This window comes from Mus caroli, unplaced genomic scaffold, assembly GCF_978045245.1.
Source record: "Mus caroli unplaced genomic scaffold, Mus_caroli_1 scaffold_18, whole genome shotgun sequence".
Taxonomy (NCBI): Eukaryota; Metazoa; Chordata; class Mammalia; order Rodentia; family Muridae; genus Mus; species Mus caroli.
In genome coordinates, this window is record NW_028227273.1 from 6164360 (window position 1) to 6179195 (window position 14836).

At 46.0% G+C, this 14836-nt stretch overlaps 1 protein-coding gene across 1 annotated transcript in view; it reads right to left on the reverse strand.

The window, feature by feature from the left end:
• Positions 1 to 1132: 1132 nt before the first annotated feature.
• Positions 1133 to 14836, reverse strand: part of Ppp1r21 (protein phosphatase 1 regulatory subunit 21) — a 62775-nt gene continuing 49071 nt past the window's right edge. The window contains exons 17-22 of the mRNA XM_021186002.3: positions 13390 to 13632; positions 11945 to 11977; positions 10239 to 10355; positions 8269 to 8367; positions 6783 to 6911; positions 1133 to 1819 (exon numbers count right to left, since the gene is read on the reverse strand). Of these exons, the coding sequence (XP_021041661.1) occupies positions 1790 to 1819; positions 6783 to 6911; positions 8269 to 8367; positions 10239 to 10355; positions 11945 to 11977; positions 13390 to 13632 (651 nt within the window). The 3' untranslated portion in view covers positions 1133 to 1789. The remainder of the gene's footprint in view (positions 1820 to 6782; positions 6912 to 8268; positions 8368 to 10238; positions 10356 to 11944; positions 11978 to 13389; positions 13633 to 14836) is intronic.

Genomic DNA, 14836 nt, shown 5'->3' on the forward strand with positions numbered 1-14836 from the left:
TTTCCTTATAAGAGTTGCCTTGGTCATGGTGTCTGTTCACAGCAGTAAAACCCTAAGACATGTCTATTTCAAGACTTTCATAATAAGTGATGACAACCAAGTTAATGGCATAAATACACTCAACTTGTTTTGATAATTGGCAAGGTTTGTATGGGAGAGAATATGTATTTTAAAATGTCAGGGGGCTGGGATGGCTCAGTGGTTAAGACTGCTGGCTGCTCTTGCAGAAGACCTGGCTTCAGTTCCCAACACCCACATGACAGCTTACAACAGGCTGTAACTCCGGTTCCAAGTGACCCAACGCACTCTTTTGGCCTCTGCAGGCACCAGGCCCAAGTGGGGTGCGTGCGTAGGCATACCTGTAGGCAAAGCAGTAATATACAGAAGAAAATAAAAATTCATTTCTTTTTAAGCCAGAAAAACAATCATGCCAGAGGCTGGAGATTCAGCTAAGAGTGGGACTCTTGCAGAGCCCTATTCCCAGCCAGGCTCACACAACCACCCAAAGCTGTACCCAAGGGACCCTACGCCACTGGCTTCTACGGGCACCTGCTCTCATAGGTACATAAACATGTACATGATTTTTTTTAATGAAACTTTTTTAAAAAAGAAAAAATTATGCCAAAGGGGAATACTGTATCCAGCCTTGAAATGAATCTAAGAAACTAGCTAGCAGCGTACAGGCTTCTGAATAAAGGTGTGAAAGGGGAGGCTGGATGAAGTCACAGAGTGACTGAGAAATTTAATCGTTTACCCTCCAGATAGATACAAAGCACCTGGAGTGTGATGCCCCAACCAAAGGTGTCTCGGTGAGCAGGCTCAGGCACATGCTCCTGACTGTGGCCTCGGCCCTCCAAGCCTCAGTTTTTTTCTCTGCAGGACAGTGATAAGCCACTGAGCACAAGGCACACGCCTGTGGCCTTGGGAGTAGGGTGCAGGGAGAGGCACCCTGGGGTTGTCCAGGGAGAGCTGAAAGGGCTTAGGGTCCTTGTTTGAAGAGTGGTCTCCAGCAAAAGCCAAGGGTCTCCTACAGGCTAACCTGTGCAACTGCTCAGTTAGGAAGGTCACCTCTCAGTCAGCTGGGACCGGATGCATTTCAGTGTCTCTCATCACACTGTCACAGACTGAAAAGTTCATGTGGGTACGAATTTATTGACAGAATTTCCTTTAGCAATTATTTGAACACAAGAGAGTGTACTGTACAGCTGCAGACATGACAGCGAACCCACAGGCTCTAAAAGGCTGTAAGGCTTGTCACCTTCAAGGGACACGGGGGAAGGGGAGGGAAAGGGATGGAGAGATGTGGCAAGGGAGAGAATCTTTTAAAAGGAATCTGAGATGTCTTTCAGTTTTCAATTATAGGAAGAAATGACAATACAGGAAGTAATGACATCTGACAATTTAAGCATTTTATCCAGAAACATATATCTATTCCATAGATACCAAATCCATTACCATATAATTGAGTTTGAAAATATACAAAATATTTGTTGTTCTTACATACTGAAATTAAATCCTAATTTTAAAAAGTGCACAGTAAAAACAGCGTAAGGAAACCTACAATATCCACGGGTATGTGTACTGTTTTCCATCTGACTGTCAACATGGGATTCTGTATTTGCCTTCTGTTTACAAACATACTTCAAATGTCTCCAGGTCACAGATAGCACTGGCTCATCCACCAACTCCAACGGCACATGGCTTCCCAGCGGGCACCAGCACTGGCTGTGGAGTCTGGCTCGAGTCTCGGGGCAGAACAGTCACTGCAGTGGCAGGCCTAGGTCATCAACTACCGATTCCGGGTCTTCTTAGAATTTCCCTGTGCAAAGAAAAGTGTCCACCATAAGAACTCAACTTTCACAAGTGTTCTCACAGCGTCTAAAGCAAGCTGCCAGCGGCCTTGCTGTGCCGTGCAGCACGGTGGCCTCCCACACAGAGAACAGCTGACAGACAACCTGCATGGCAGCTGTCACTCAGCAATCACAAAGCTCCCGACTCTCCCCGCTCCCAATCCCAGACCCAATCTCTCTCAGGGCCGAGGGCGGATGAGATAGAAAAGCGAGTGAATACCCAGTTTACCGAAATTCCTTTTCTTACGAAATTTCATGAAACAAAATAGTTTTGGCCCAAATATTTTTGTTGTTGCTTAAATCCACAGGTTTTGGAGCAGTGGCTCTCGACCTTTCTGATCCCCGAGCATAACATTTTTGTTGCGACTTCATAGCTGTAATTCTGATACTGCTATGAATTGTAATGTCAGTAACTGTGTTTTCCAAGGGTCTCAGGTGGCCCTGAGAGAGGGTCATTCAAGCCGCAGGGTGGAAACCGCTGTTTTAGAGTTCAGAGTACTGGCACAGAGCTCTCTCACAGGATGCTCTCACAACGTTCTCCTCTCTCTGGAGAGGGTCGCTTCTTAGGACTACATTCTTTTTTTTAAAATATTTTTATTAGCTATTTTCCTCATTTACATTTCCAATGCTATCCCAAAAGTCCCCCATACACTCCCCCCACTCCCCTACCCACCCACTCCCACTTTTTGGCCCTGGCATTCCCCTGTACTGGGGCATATAAAGTTTCCAAGTCCAATGGGCCTCTTTCCAGTGATGGCCGACTAGGCCATCTTTTGATACATATGCAGCTAGAGTCAAGAGCTCTGGGGTACTGGTTAGTTCATAATGTTGTTCCACCTATAGGGTTGCAGATCCCTTTAGCTCCTTGGGTACTTTCTCTAGCTCCTTTAGGACTACATTCTAATGAAGTCCCTAAATGATAACTTCCACACATTATTTCTTCCCATAAGTGGGCAACATTGGCAGAGTACAGATGCTGAGAACAAGATTACGGCACACATGGTAGAGATTGTACTCAGCATCCAGTGGATAAATGCTCGCTCAGCACAAGGAGACAGTACAGCAATAGAAACAGCCAGAAAGTAGGGTGTGTGCTGGACAGTTTATGTCCAGTTGACACAGCTACAGTCATCTGAGAGGAGGGAACATCAATTAAGAAAATACCTCCATAAGATCAGGCTGTTGGCAAGCCCATAGGGAATTTTCTAAATTAATGATTGATGGGGGAAAGCCCAGTCCATATGGGTGGTGCCATCCCTGGGCTGGTGGTCCTGGGTTCTGTAAAAAACCAGGCTGAGCAAGCTATGAAAAGCAAGCCAGTAAGCAGTACTCTCTATGGCCTCTGCATCAGCTCCTGCCTCCAGATTCCTACCATTTGAGTTCCAGTTCTGACTTCCTTCAGTGATGAGCAGCAATGTGGAAGTCTAGGCCGAATAAACCCTTTCCTCCCCAAGCTGCTTTTGGTCACAGGGTTTCACTGCAGCAGTAGAAACCCTGACCAGAGCTGACAGAGTGGCCCGAGAAGGATTATGAACACCACTCTGAACTAGAGAGGTCTCCTATCTGAATTGGTGTCTTTTGAGACAATGTTAGACTCACTATCCCCCTTGCTGGCCTCCCAGGATGCATGTGTACCTGGGGGAATGAAGGGCTTCTCTGGGATCACAGTCACTGCTTCGTAAAGCCTACACCTAGCTTTCTCAAAGTCATCTACCACACATTAAATCATAGAGAAACTAAGTACGATCTCTTTAGTGTGTGTGCTTCCTACTGTGACTAGAAATATAATCAAGTCATGAAAATAAGGGGAGGCAGTCACAGAAAGGAGCCTGCCCACTCTCTGTTCCCTGTTCCCAAGGTGGCTGGTAACCAGCACAGAGATGGCCCAGATAAGTAGGAGCAACACATCCCCCCCCCACAGGGAGAAGGCAGTGAGTATCCTGAACTGATCGATCCTGAGAAGTGGAAAGTGATGCACAGCACACTCCTCCGATGGAGAACACAGTATATTCTCCAAGGAGACCTCGCTGATCAGAGCCCTGGTCTACACCACTGGCACAAAGCTGCCGCTGTGCCTCTCTACTGCCGCTTCAGCTCACAAATGGGTGCACGAGCTATGGACGTGCAGGGATCATCTGAGATGAGACACAGAACTGAACGCCTTCAAGTTTACATGGAAAAGAAGTCACCATTCAGTAACACAGACATGGAATATGTTAATGTACCCCAGCCTAAGCACATTATCCAGTTATCTAGCGAGACTCCCTCAGACTAAGGATCTCTGAGAAACAAAACCACCAGGAATCCTGGAGAACGCTTAGCATCCCTAGGTTCTATGGACAGCTGTGAGAATAAATAAAAGGCTCTATTCCACTCTGGGGCATATACACAAGATAGCCTGCAATGGTTTGTATGTGCTCAGCCCAGGGAGTGAGTGGCACTATGAGAAGGTTTGGCCCCATTGGAGTAGGTGTGTCGCTGTGGGCTTTAAGACATTCATCCTAGCTGCCTGGAAGTCAGTATTCTGCTAGCAGCTTTCAGATGAAGATGTAGAACTCTCAGCTCCTCCTGAACCATGCCTGCCGAGATGCTGCCATGTTCCTACCTTAATGATTTTGGACTGAAGCTCTGAACCTGTAAGCCAGCCCCAGTTAGATGCTGTCCTTAGTTGCCTTGGGGGGCTAGAGAGATGGCTCAGCGGTTAAGAGCACCTACTGCTTTTCCGGAGATCCTGAATTCAATTTCCAGCAACCACATGGTGGCTCACATCCATCTGCAATGGAATCTGATGCCCCTTCTGGTGTGTCTGAAGGTAGCTACAGTGCACTCATATAAATAAAATAAATAAATCTTAAAAAAAAAAAATAATAAAGAGTTGCATTGGTCATGGTGTCTGTTCACAGCAGTAAAACCCTAACTAAGACACGGACATATCCCACCCCAGAGATGCCTGCACATACAAGTTTATTGCTGCTGTATTCACAGTAACAAGGGAAGGAACCCAGCCTAGATGCCCAACAACAGATAAAGAGATGATGAAAATGTGAGATATTATAATTTCCAATATTATTCAACTGTAAAATAATGAGATCTGCAGGAAAATGGATGGACTTGTGCTACATCCACTCCAGTAGTGACAAGCATGACAGGCCAAAAGCCTGGATGCAGTCCTGAGGCAAAGAGTTTCACAGAAACTTAGTCTCCTGGAACTGTGGCATCCCATAGCACGTATGCTCCAATTTTGTCCTTGCGAATGGATCTGTGTGCTTCCTTTCAGGATTGTTTTGTTATAGGTGCCTCCAAGCAATGACTTGCCAAATACCTAAGCAAAACCGAACTTTGCTTCCTGGCCTTCACCAATGCCCTAGGTAGTCCTTGAGCTGACCCTGGGCTTGGAATTCAGTAAGAATGTTGCCTATTCAGTGACATTCAGAATTGCCTCTGGTATTACACTATCACTTAGAATAAAAGCCAAGTTGCTCTCATATACAGGAATTTACAATGGTTTAGGAAGTAGATCTGGCTGTGGTTTTAGAGTACTGCATTATTCATGAGATGGTTAGCTAGAGTGGAGCTCCCTAATTAGAACCATGACTTGGGTATGAAAGCCTTTGCCCTAGGAGTGTAAAGACCTCACACCTGGCTTCTAAGACTATGGCTGAGCTTAGATAGAGCTGACTTTGTCTCAGTTGTTTTATTGCCTAGTTCCTGCCAGTCTTTGTGTTTGCATTCCTCTGTTTTGTGTAAGAGTCATTAAGCATCCGGTAATATCATTTGTACCTTGCAGATGTGTCACCTAACTTCCCTATTTTCTTCTGTATAAAAAGTTTGATGCTCAATTTGACAAATTACATTCAGATTCTACACAACCTCTCCTGTGTGCATCTGTCTTAATTCAATTCCCTCCAACTCCTTGCCTACCTGTGACCAGAGACCTGTTCCACACAGACAAAGGGACCCAGAGGGTCTGCAGCAGACTTGGGAGGTATAGTAATAGCTAATATTATAATACTATTATGATTATAATAATAATAGAGGTAGCCTAAACTGAAACAGAAAAAGGACCATGTTCCCCCTCATATATGGATCCTAGCCGCTGATGTAGACCTGGATGCATGGACCAGGCAAGCCTAAGTGTGGACATGGGACAACGCAGAGAAGAAACCGAGGGGCTGACAGTGAGTGACGAGGAGGACCATGCAAGCACAGAGACACAGGATCCATGGAAGAGGTTCCTTCTTTTATCTTGTGGTGGATAACTGAATAAAGATGTAATGGAAGCCAGGCATTGGCGCACACCTTTCATCCCAGCACTCAAGAGGCAGGGGCAGGCATGAGTTCCAGGCCACCCTGGTCTATATAACAAGTTCCCAGACAGACAGGGCTACACAGAGAAACCCTGCCTCAGGAAAGAAAAAGAAAAAGAAACAACAAACAAACAAAAAGCATAAAAAGAACAAAACACAAAACAAACAAACAATAAAAAGGAACAGGTAGTGAACGTGTAACCTAGTGAGGCCTGTGGTCTCAGAACGCAGGATTCACTGAGAGTCAAGAGCTTGGGATGGGGTGTTTGAGCGGCTTCCTGAAGCTGTGTGTGGCTTTTATTTGTGAATTAACTAGAATACAGATTGTCCTGAAGAAAGCACTTTGCTAAGGGCTACCCAGTAACCATTAGGGTCTCATACAGAGAGCCCGGCATGCCCCTCCTGAAGCCATCTTCTAGTCCCTCACTCTGACACCATGTCAAGAGGCAGCAAGCCAGACCGCAGCTTAGACTCAGCCAAAGAAATATACTTTTCTTTTGGGAGGGGAAAGTGATGTGAAGGAAGAGGAGTCCCAAGTACTTTCCTCTTACAGGCAGAACAGTGCGGTATTTTCTAGCAGCTGCACTAAACACATCTGTGTGTCTGTCAGGCTGCCCCTACACACCTTACTGGACATCTTGAGCGTGTCAATCTCTTCCCTCTGTTTGGACAGTGTCTCGTTCATGCTGCACAGGTGGTCGCTCATCATGCTCAGCTGATCCTCGTAGCTCCTCTTGGTGGTCATCAGCTCGTCCTAAACAGCAGGGGAAAGAAGAAAGGTCGTCAAAGACCCCAGCCACCACCCAGAGGTATCCTTTAGTACAAATATCTGTGAGAGCAGCCCATCGCGATGCCCCGAGTTGATCAGTTAACGCAGGGTTAAGTAAGGCACTGGCCGAATGGAAGACCCAAGTTAAAAGAACTAGGAGAAAATGTGTCAGCCTTCAAAGAGTGTGCTCATGACTCATTTGCAAAACAATTCAGGGCTGGAGGCTGTAGCAAAAAGGTGTTTGCCTTGGAGTGGGAGGCCCCAAGTTCCATCCCTAGAAGTAAAAAGAAGGTGGACCTGGGTGTGCACACTAGGAATCCCAGCCCTGGGGAGAGGGGGACAGATCCTGAGACTCCCTGATAAACTAGCCAGCCTACTGAGGCAAAGAGACCCAGTCTCAAAAGAAAAAGGTGGTCAGCTCTTAAGGAGCACCACCCAAGGCTGTCCTCTGGTCTCCACACGCATGCTCACACACATGTACCTGTGCTTACAAAATCCAAGCACTCTCTTCTTGGCTGGGTACAGAACTGTCAAAAGTCTGAAGGTGAAATGACACTTCCGAACCTTCCTGGTGTTGAAACCTCTGCCCAGGCCCCAGGCATCTGCACCTTCCCCGAAGGCAGCTCCTCTCCTCCCACCTCCTCTCTCCTCAGCCTCTTGAATAAACTGCAGTAATCCTAACTACCTGAGAACAGGTTGCTGTGTTCCAGCGTTTTCCCATGCCTACCTCTTGTTGATACCAAGATTAGCAGGTTATAGTCACCAAAGCCAAAGAGCACTCATTCATTCATTCACTCATTCATTCATTCCAAAACTCTCTGCTGAATACAGACGGTGGAGAACACAGAAAATGTGGCCCCACCCTCTTGTTTTAACAAGATGAAAGAGGCCAGCAGTCCAGCTCAACGGGGGTTTCCTGAAAGGCAAGGTTTGAAACTGGAATCTGATTTATCTCCTTATGTATTTATTTAATTAATTATATATTAAATTAAATACATATGTTTTATAACCCCACTCAGGTTTATTTAGGTCAGTTCTGAAACAAGACAGAATACTATGTATAGCCCAATCCTCCAGCCAATCCTGAGTGTTCACAAGAAAGGGGAAACAAATAGCAAATGCAGACTGTGAAAGGATTTAAAACTAGCTTCAAGTCAGATACAAAGACGGCCAGTCTCTGTCTGGTCTGAGTAACTGTGACTCTAAGGTGACTGAGAAATAAAGTGGTGTGGAGCATGTGTCAAAGCCAGACATCGCTGCTTCCCACGGAAGGCTGGCTTCACTGTCCTCGCAGAAGTCAGTGAAAAACACGAATGTGCTGAGGTCACACGGAGGAGCTCACCTGAAGCCTGCTGATGTTCTGACTGGCTAGCCTCATCTCCTCTGTCAGTGTCTCCTTCGACTTCTCCGCCAGGGCTAGTCTCTTAGAGAGCGCACGGCACTGTACAATCAAAACACCAAATCTTATCCTCGGAAAGGTAGCAGGTTATACTCACCAAAGCCAAAGGTCACTCATTCATTCCCTCCCTCCCTCCCTCATTTATTCATTCCAAAACTCTCTGCTGAATACCTCTGCACAGCCCCCAGGTATCTACACCTTCAGAGGCGGCCCAGCTCAGCAGTCTAATGGCTAATGGTTACAAAGCGCATAAGAACATTCTCCATGTTCACAGAACCCATTTGTACTAGTGAGGATAAAGGACTGTAGTTATCTCAAAAGTGACCGCAGGCTGACAAGCATGGCAGACTTGGGTTCTAAGTTCTTCACTAAAGGTCTCAATCCCAGAACCAAAATATCCTTATAACCTACCCAATAGCCTCACACGTCCACCTGGGGAGGGCAGGTGGTTTTTCTAGGAGTTTTACTAAACCCAGATGGTGCAAGACAGAGCAGGTGAAAGGAAGAAGAGAAAACTTGATTTCACACTATTGTTCAACAAGGAGGATGTGCAGAGAGAGACACGTGTGAATGCTGTGTGGACACCAGCTGTCTGTTCTCGTACTGGGTGGCAGTACTTCCTGTTTATAGATGAGAACAAACTAGGGCAATCTAAAACCTCTTGTACCATAATCGTGCTGAAAACATTTACTAAAGTAGGCAGATCTCATGAAAACCAGACAGCCTAAAACCCCCTAGTTATTATTTGTTCTCAAGAGAATCTCAGGACAGTTTGTACAATCAATCTAACCACTTCCCTCTGTGCTCAGCAATGAACTCCCAAGAGAGAGAGAACATGCAAGACACAGGCCCCAGGAAGATGACAATCACAGCTGGGACACCAACCCAGAGAGCAGGCAGGGAACCAGAAATGATGGCATCAGCTGCGGACATGGCTCAAGAAATAACAGTCCACTGTCAGCCAGGTCCCCAACTCTCTACACTGTAACATGCAGTCACACATGACCAACCCATCAAAGGTGGGTGCGGCAGCTTCTTAAACATTGGACTAGACACAGTCTTATTTTAACAAGAAAAACTCAAAGTCCTTCTCTACCTTTAGCAAACTGACTGGCTATTAACCTCTTCATTCCTGCGGTGTTCAACACAAGCCTAGATAAAGCTAGTGTGCCATCCCTCCCTTTTTGCTTTAACAACTTAGGTAGTGTAATTCTCCGCCTGCCATCTGTGATTAATTCTTACTATAAAGTGTCGAATCAAAGGCTTAAAGACCCTGCATGCACCCACCCAACCTTCTATCTTCTTTATTTAATAATACTTGATAATGATTAAGATAAGTATTTAATAATACTTATCTCATTCACTTCCTCTCCACACACACACACACACACACACACACACACACACACAAGGATCCTGCAGTCTGGTCCCTGGAACCCATGCAGTGGAAGAGGGTTACAACTCATGTAAGCTGTTTTCTCCCATCTCCCTGTGCTGTGACACTCACACACATACAGAGCAAGCAAACATAAAGACAAAACATATCAGGCACACCCGGCTTATCACCTTGTGCTTGTAAAAGCCCCGTATCTGTGCATGTCCTCTACCACCAAGACAAGTAATCTCTACTAATCCTACAAAACCCGCAGCACGGGGCCATGGAAAGGCTGCCGTAACTCCATCCTCTCTCGGGCAGTAACTTGGAAATGACACAGGAAGCTGTACACTTGATGAAATGAACATTCTGGAGCGGTTCAGACTAATCACCATGAGCTACAAACAATCCAGACATAGAAAGACATAGACAGAAAGTGCAGGTGACGGTGGCTCTCTTCCATCAGATAAGAGAACAGCACAGTGGTCTGACTCTAGCAGGGTCAGGGAGAGGTGGCAGTCTCATCGTGTCCACTCACCTCGGCGTAGAAGTGCACTGACTTACTGTCAGCCAGCTGCAGCTGGGATGTGAGCTCCGCTATCCTGGCCATGTAGTGACTCTTAATTAGGTCTTCACGGGACTCAACATCCGGAGCCTAAACAGAACACGAACGCACCAGAGATGCCAGTGAGCAGGGCAATTCTGGCAAAGGACACAAGGACCACGGCTCAGCCCTCTTTACTGGACCCTCACAGGACCCACACAGTTCCCAAACGTCAGTCATGGCAGGAAAACAGACCAGATTTCCTTAGCCAGCACCTGTGGGTCTGTGTCTTCGTGCTCCCCAGAAGGCAGCAGCACTGTGGTGATATAGGGAAGCCCCGTGGCACCACATTTTTCACTCATCTGTTCATTCATTCATTCATTCATTCATGGTCTTTGAGGTGTTTGCTTGTTTTTAAGTTTGAAGGTCGCTGAGCATCCAGGGCTAAATGCAAATTCACCATCTTCCTTATTGACAGACATGAGGCACCACGCACAGTTCTGACCAGCTTTTAGCAGCTACAAACCTAACTTTCAAAATCTCCATGTTTCGGACAAATATGAGGGCTTGGAATTGGGGGAGGGTATTTATTGGAAACACTCTGTTTTTTATTAGCATATAATCATTTTATATATATAGCACTGGGTTTCAGTTTGTATAAGTATATTATACATTTTGCCTGTGCCCCAATTCCCCATCTTCTCCTTTTTTCCCCCTTCTCCCATTAGTTCTATCATTCTTTCTATAGTCACAGATATGCTTTTCTGTATCTTTATATAATCTAGGACCCACAAATGGAGAAAATATAACATTTATTTTTCTGAGCCTGACCTTATCTACTTTACATGATAATCTCTAGTTATATCCATTTTCTTGCAATATCATTGTTTATGGCTTCATGAAATTCCACTGTGTATACACAGCATATTTTCATTGCCATTTCTCTGCTGACGGGCACCTAGATTGACTGCATGACCTGATCCTCTGAACACTGCTGCAATAAACATCTAAGTGAATAGTGCTGGGCTGTGTTCACTCACAGCCCTTCTAAATTTAGAACAGTAATTTTTTTACCCTTAAATTTTCTTCAGGAAAATGTAAAGCTCTTAAAAATACTAATAAATTAAATAAAACTGCAAGGTTTTATGGCCTTTGTTTCAGACTGGTATTTTCCCTGGTTGCACTACCAATAAAACACAATTGATCCAAACTTAAAAATATACAAATCTCAATATTACCCTTGACATAAATAGGGAAATCACAGAATCTGCCGGCCTCCTAGGACCACAGCATCTACACTAAGCAATGACCTCAGTTACCTCAGTTTTCTTTTTCTGGTCACTTGCAAAACCATGATCTTCAAGTACTTCAAAATTCAAATGTGTAAGCTCACAGAGGCCTAAAAAGCCAAGCCTTCCCAGCTGCCCTCGGCCTCACACACCTGGCACAGATTACAGAGCAATGGCCAGTGGCCAGGCAGGGGTGCATCAGTCCAACTCTGAACGCTGGCCACTGAACAAGACATTTGCTAAACCAGGCTCTAACGTCCTTCTAGTGAAGAAGGATAGCATGCAGGAAGTGAGAAAGGCAGCCTGGAAGCATCGTTGAGAGGGAAGCACAAAGACAGCTACCACACGACTCTGCTCGCAAATCTGCACCACACACAGGCTAAGGAGCACCATGATCCGAGCACACATTACCTCACTGTCTGGCATCCTGGTTAACATCCCAACCTAGAACATAAAGAAAAATCCTGTTAGAGCAGGAGGCTTACATCTCAGACACAGAGGCTAACAGTCTAGAGCGCATGCTCTTCTCAGTCTGTGCTGGAGCACGGAACATTTATATCACGGCTCTGAGCGCTCAGCACAGCTTCTGCCTTGAGGCTGAATGGCCACTGCCAAATGCTCGAGCGAAATGCTGATTAACCCAACAAACTATGGGAAGAGCAAGAGGATGATGGACTCTGACCCTGTTATATCATTTCCAGAGCAGTAGCCAGAGATGGCTGTATGGAGACCACAAATCTAACAATGTGCTGAATGAAAATCATAAAAAAAACCACATAAAAACTCAAAAGGAAAAGGCATACTTCAACATGCTGTTATGAAGACATTAACATTTGAAACTTAAATATATAAGCTTAGGTAAATTATAGGACAACTCCACTTTGTCTGGTTTGCTTTTGTAGATTAAGACTCTAAAGACAGGATAGAGGTGGCTCAATGGTAAGACAGCCTGCCTCATATTCACAGACCCTCGGTTCAATCTTGACCACTACTACCACCACCCCTTAAAAAACAGAAAAGATGTCAAAAACAGGTATAACTACAAGATTTAAGCTACTGTCCAGGGTGGTAGGTTGGGTCAAGGGCAGAAGGACTTAAGGGAACAACTACTGGGTCATTCTAAGAGGGTTCTACTTTACTGTCAGTGGGTTCCACCTCACTCTCATAAGTTCTGACCATCAGGGAGGACCTCCAGCCGGCAGTTCTCACACACTCTCAACCACCCTCAAGTGTACCATTCGTCCATCCCAGGCCTCTGACCACTCCCTTTGTAAAGCTGCGTAGTGTTTGAATGTGCTTGATCTAGAGAGTGGTACTATTAGGAGGTGTGGCCTTGCTAGAGGAAGTGTGTCATTGTTGGTGTGGCTTTAAGACCCTCATCCTAGCTGCCTGGAAGCCAGTCTTCTCCTGCCTGCCTTTGGGTGAAGACATAGAATGCTCAGCTCCTCCTGCTCCAGGCCTGTCTGGATGCTGCCATGCTCCCACCTTGATGGTAATGGACTGAGCCTCTATTTAAAGCAATAGAAACCTGTATGTAATTTATATGGGCTTGTTTATGTCTCTCTAAATTCACAGGTGATGAGGAGGGGCTCTTGGGAGATGGCCTCCTGGACATTTATAAAACAGAGGCCCAGGTTGCTCATTCACTACTTATGCATGTGACAACATGGAGTGCAAAGACAGTCAACAGTGACACGGAAGTACACCCTGGGGAAGCCGGAAGTGCACCCTGGACAGACACCTACCCGCTCTTTGGATTTCCCAGCCTCCTGCTGTTCATAAGCCACCCAGTTTCTACCATTTTGTTGTAGGAGCAGGACTGGATAGGTTGGGTCTTTACCAACAGGAAGACTCACCAGACTGGTGTGCTGCACAGGCTCTGTCGGGACCTTGGCTGCAGCCTCCTCCTGGCTGGAAGCAGTGGGCACCGTCGCGTTCTCCTGGGCCAGCCCAGGCAGCTGGGCACTGCTGGTGCTCCTCAGCTTGTCTGCAATCCGTTGGTTTTCTTTCTCCAGCTTGATTTTGGCTAACTGTGCTTCTAGCATCCAATGTTCTTTCTCCTGCTCCAGCTTAGAAATCTTTTCCAAACTCTGCTGAACCTTGAAAAGCACCAGGGTTTAGAGAATGACAGGGACAGAATGTAGTGGGGACAGAGACTGCACAGAACAGGAGCCAGAAAAACAGCACAGACGAACACTATACAAGGGGACACCAAGGAACAACCTGAAATTCAAAAACTGAACTAACTATTTAAAAGGCTGTATCCATCAACAGCCTTTGTGGGAAGACAGTTCAGACAGAGAAGTGTGCATCTGAGTTTGTTGGCTCAGCACTTCTGTTAACAAACTGGAAGTGCGCACTTACAGTCCCAGCTCTAGGCACTGAAGAGAGGTGGGCCCACAGGGCGACTTCCAGAGCAATGAGAGAGCTCTCTTGGGAAAAAAGAAAAAAAGGTGGATATTGCCTGAGGAACAAGAATGGCTCGAGCCTCCTCTGGCCTCCCTGGGCCTGCACACAGACAGGGAAAAGGAGTTCAAAGGTGAAGGTGGTTAGAAAATCATCCAATAAAGACATGTTCCATGGAACACAGGAAGAATCCTTCATGGACAGGCATGTGTTTCGGTGATCCTCAAGTCTTATATATACTTCCTAAGAAGAGACACCAGAGCAGAAAAAGCCAGCAAAAATGAAAACAAAATCAGAAGCACTAGAATATACCACAGACACCCAGGCCCTGCGTGTCACCAGGCAGTAAGGAGACACAGCCTCTCACTGTGCTAGAGAACCAAGCACAAAGGCAGGTGTTGGGGGACACGTGAACTTTCCCTCATGAGTGATGAACGCAGGTCAGGCCAGAGAGAGCTTATGCACGCTACACAGCAGAACTGCATTTGTAAAGGCTCCATATCGGCCAACAAACAAAACCAGTCTACAAAAATGAATTTAAAAAAAAAGACAAGAAACAAAGGCGATCTGTGGTGTTAGAATGTAAGACAAGAGGCAACCGCAATTACAGAGGACCTGTGGAAGGCCTTGATCCTGGGGCACACCTTCCACAGCGAAGCACCAGCCCTCCACACCCCACCCCGACACACACGCTTCAGAACTTTAGGTCCTGGTTACAGTAGTGAGGTCACTCGTGAAAACTGTGCCATGCATTAGTGATCGGGATACTTTCCTGTATGTTACACTTTTAATTTTTTAAAGTCATTTGGGAGGCTGGAGAGATGGCTCAGCAGTTAATAGCACTGGCAGCTCTTGCACAGTACCCGAATTAGGTTCCTAGCACCCACATCAGGTGCC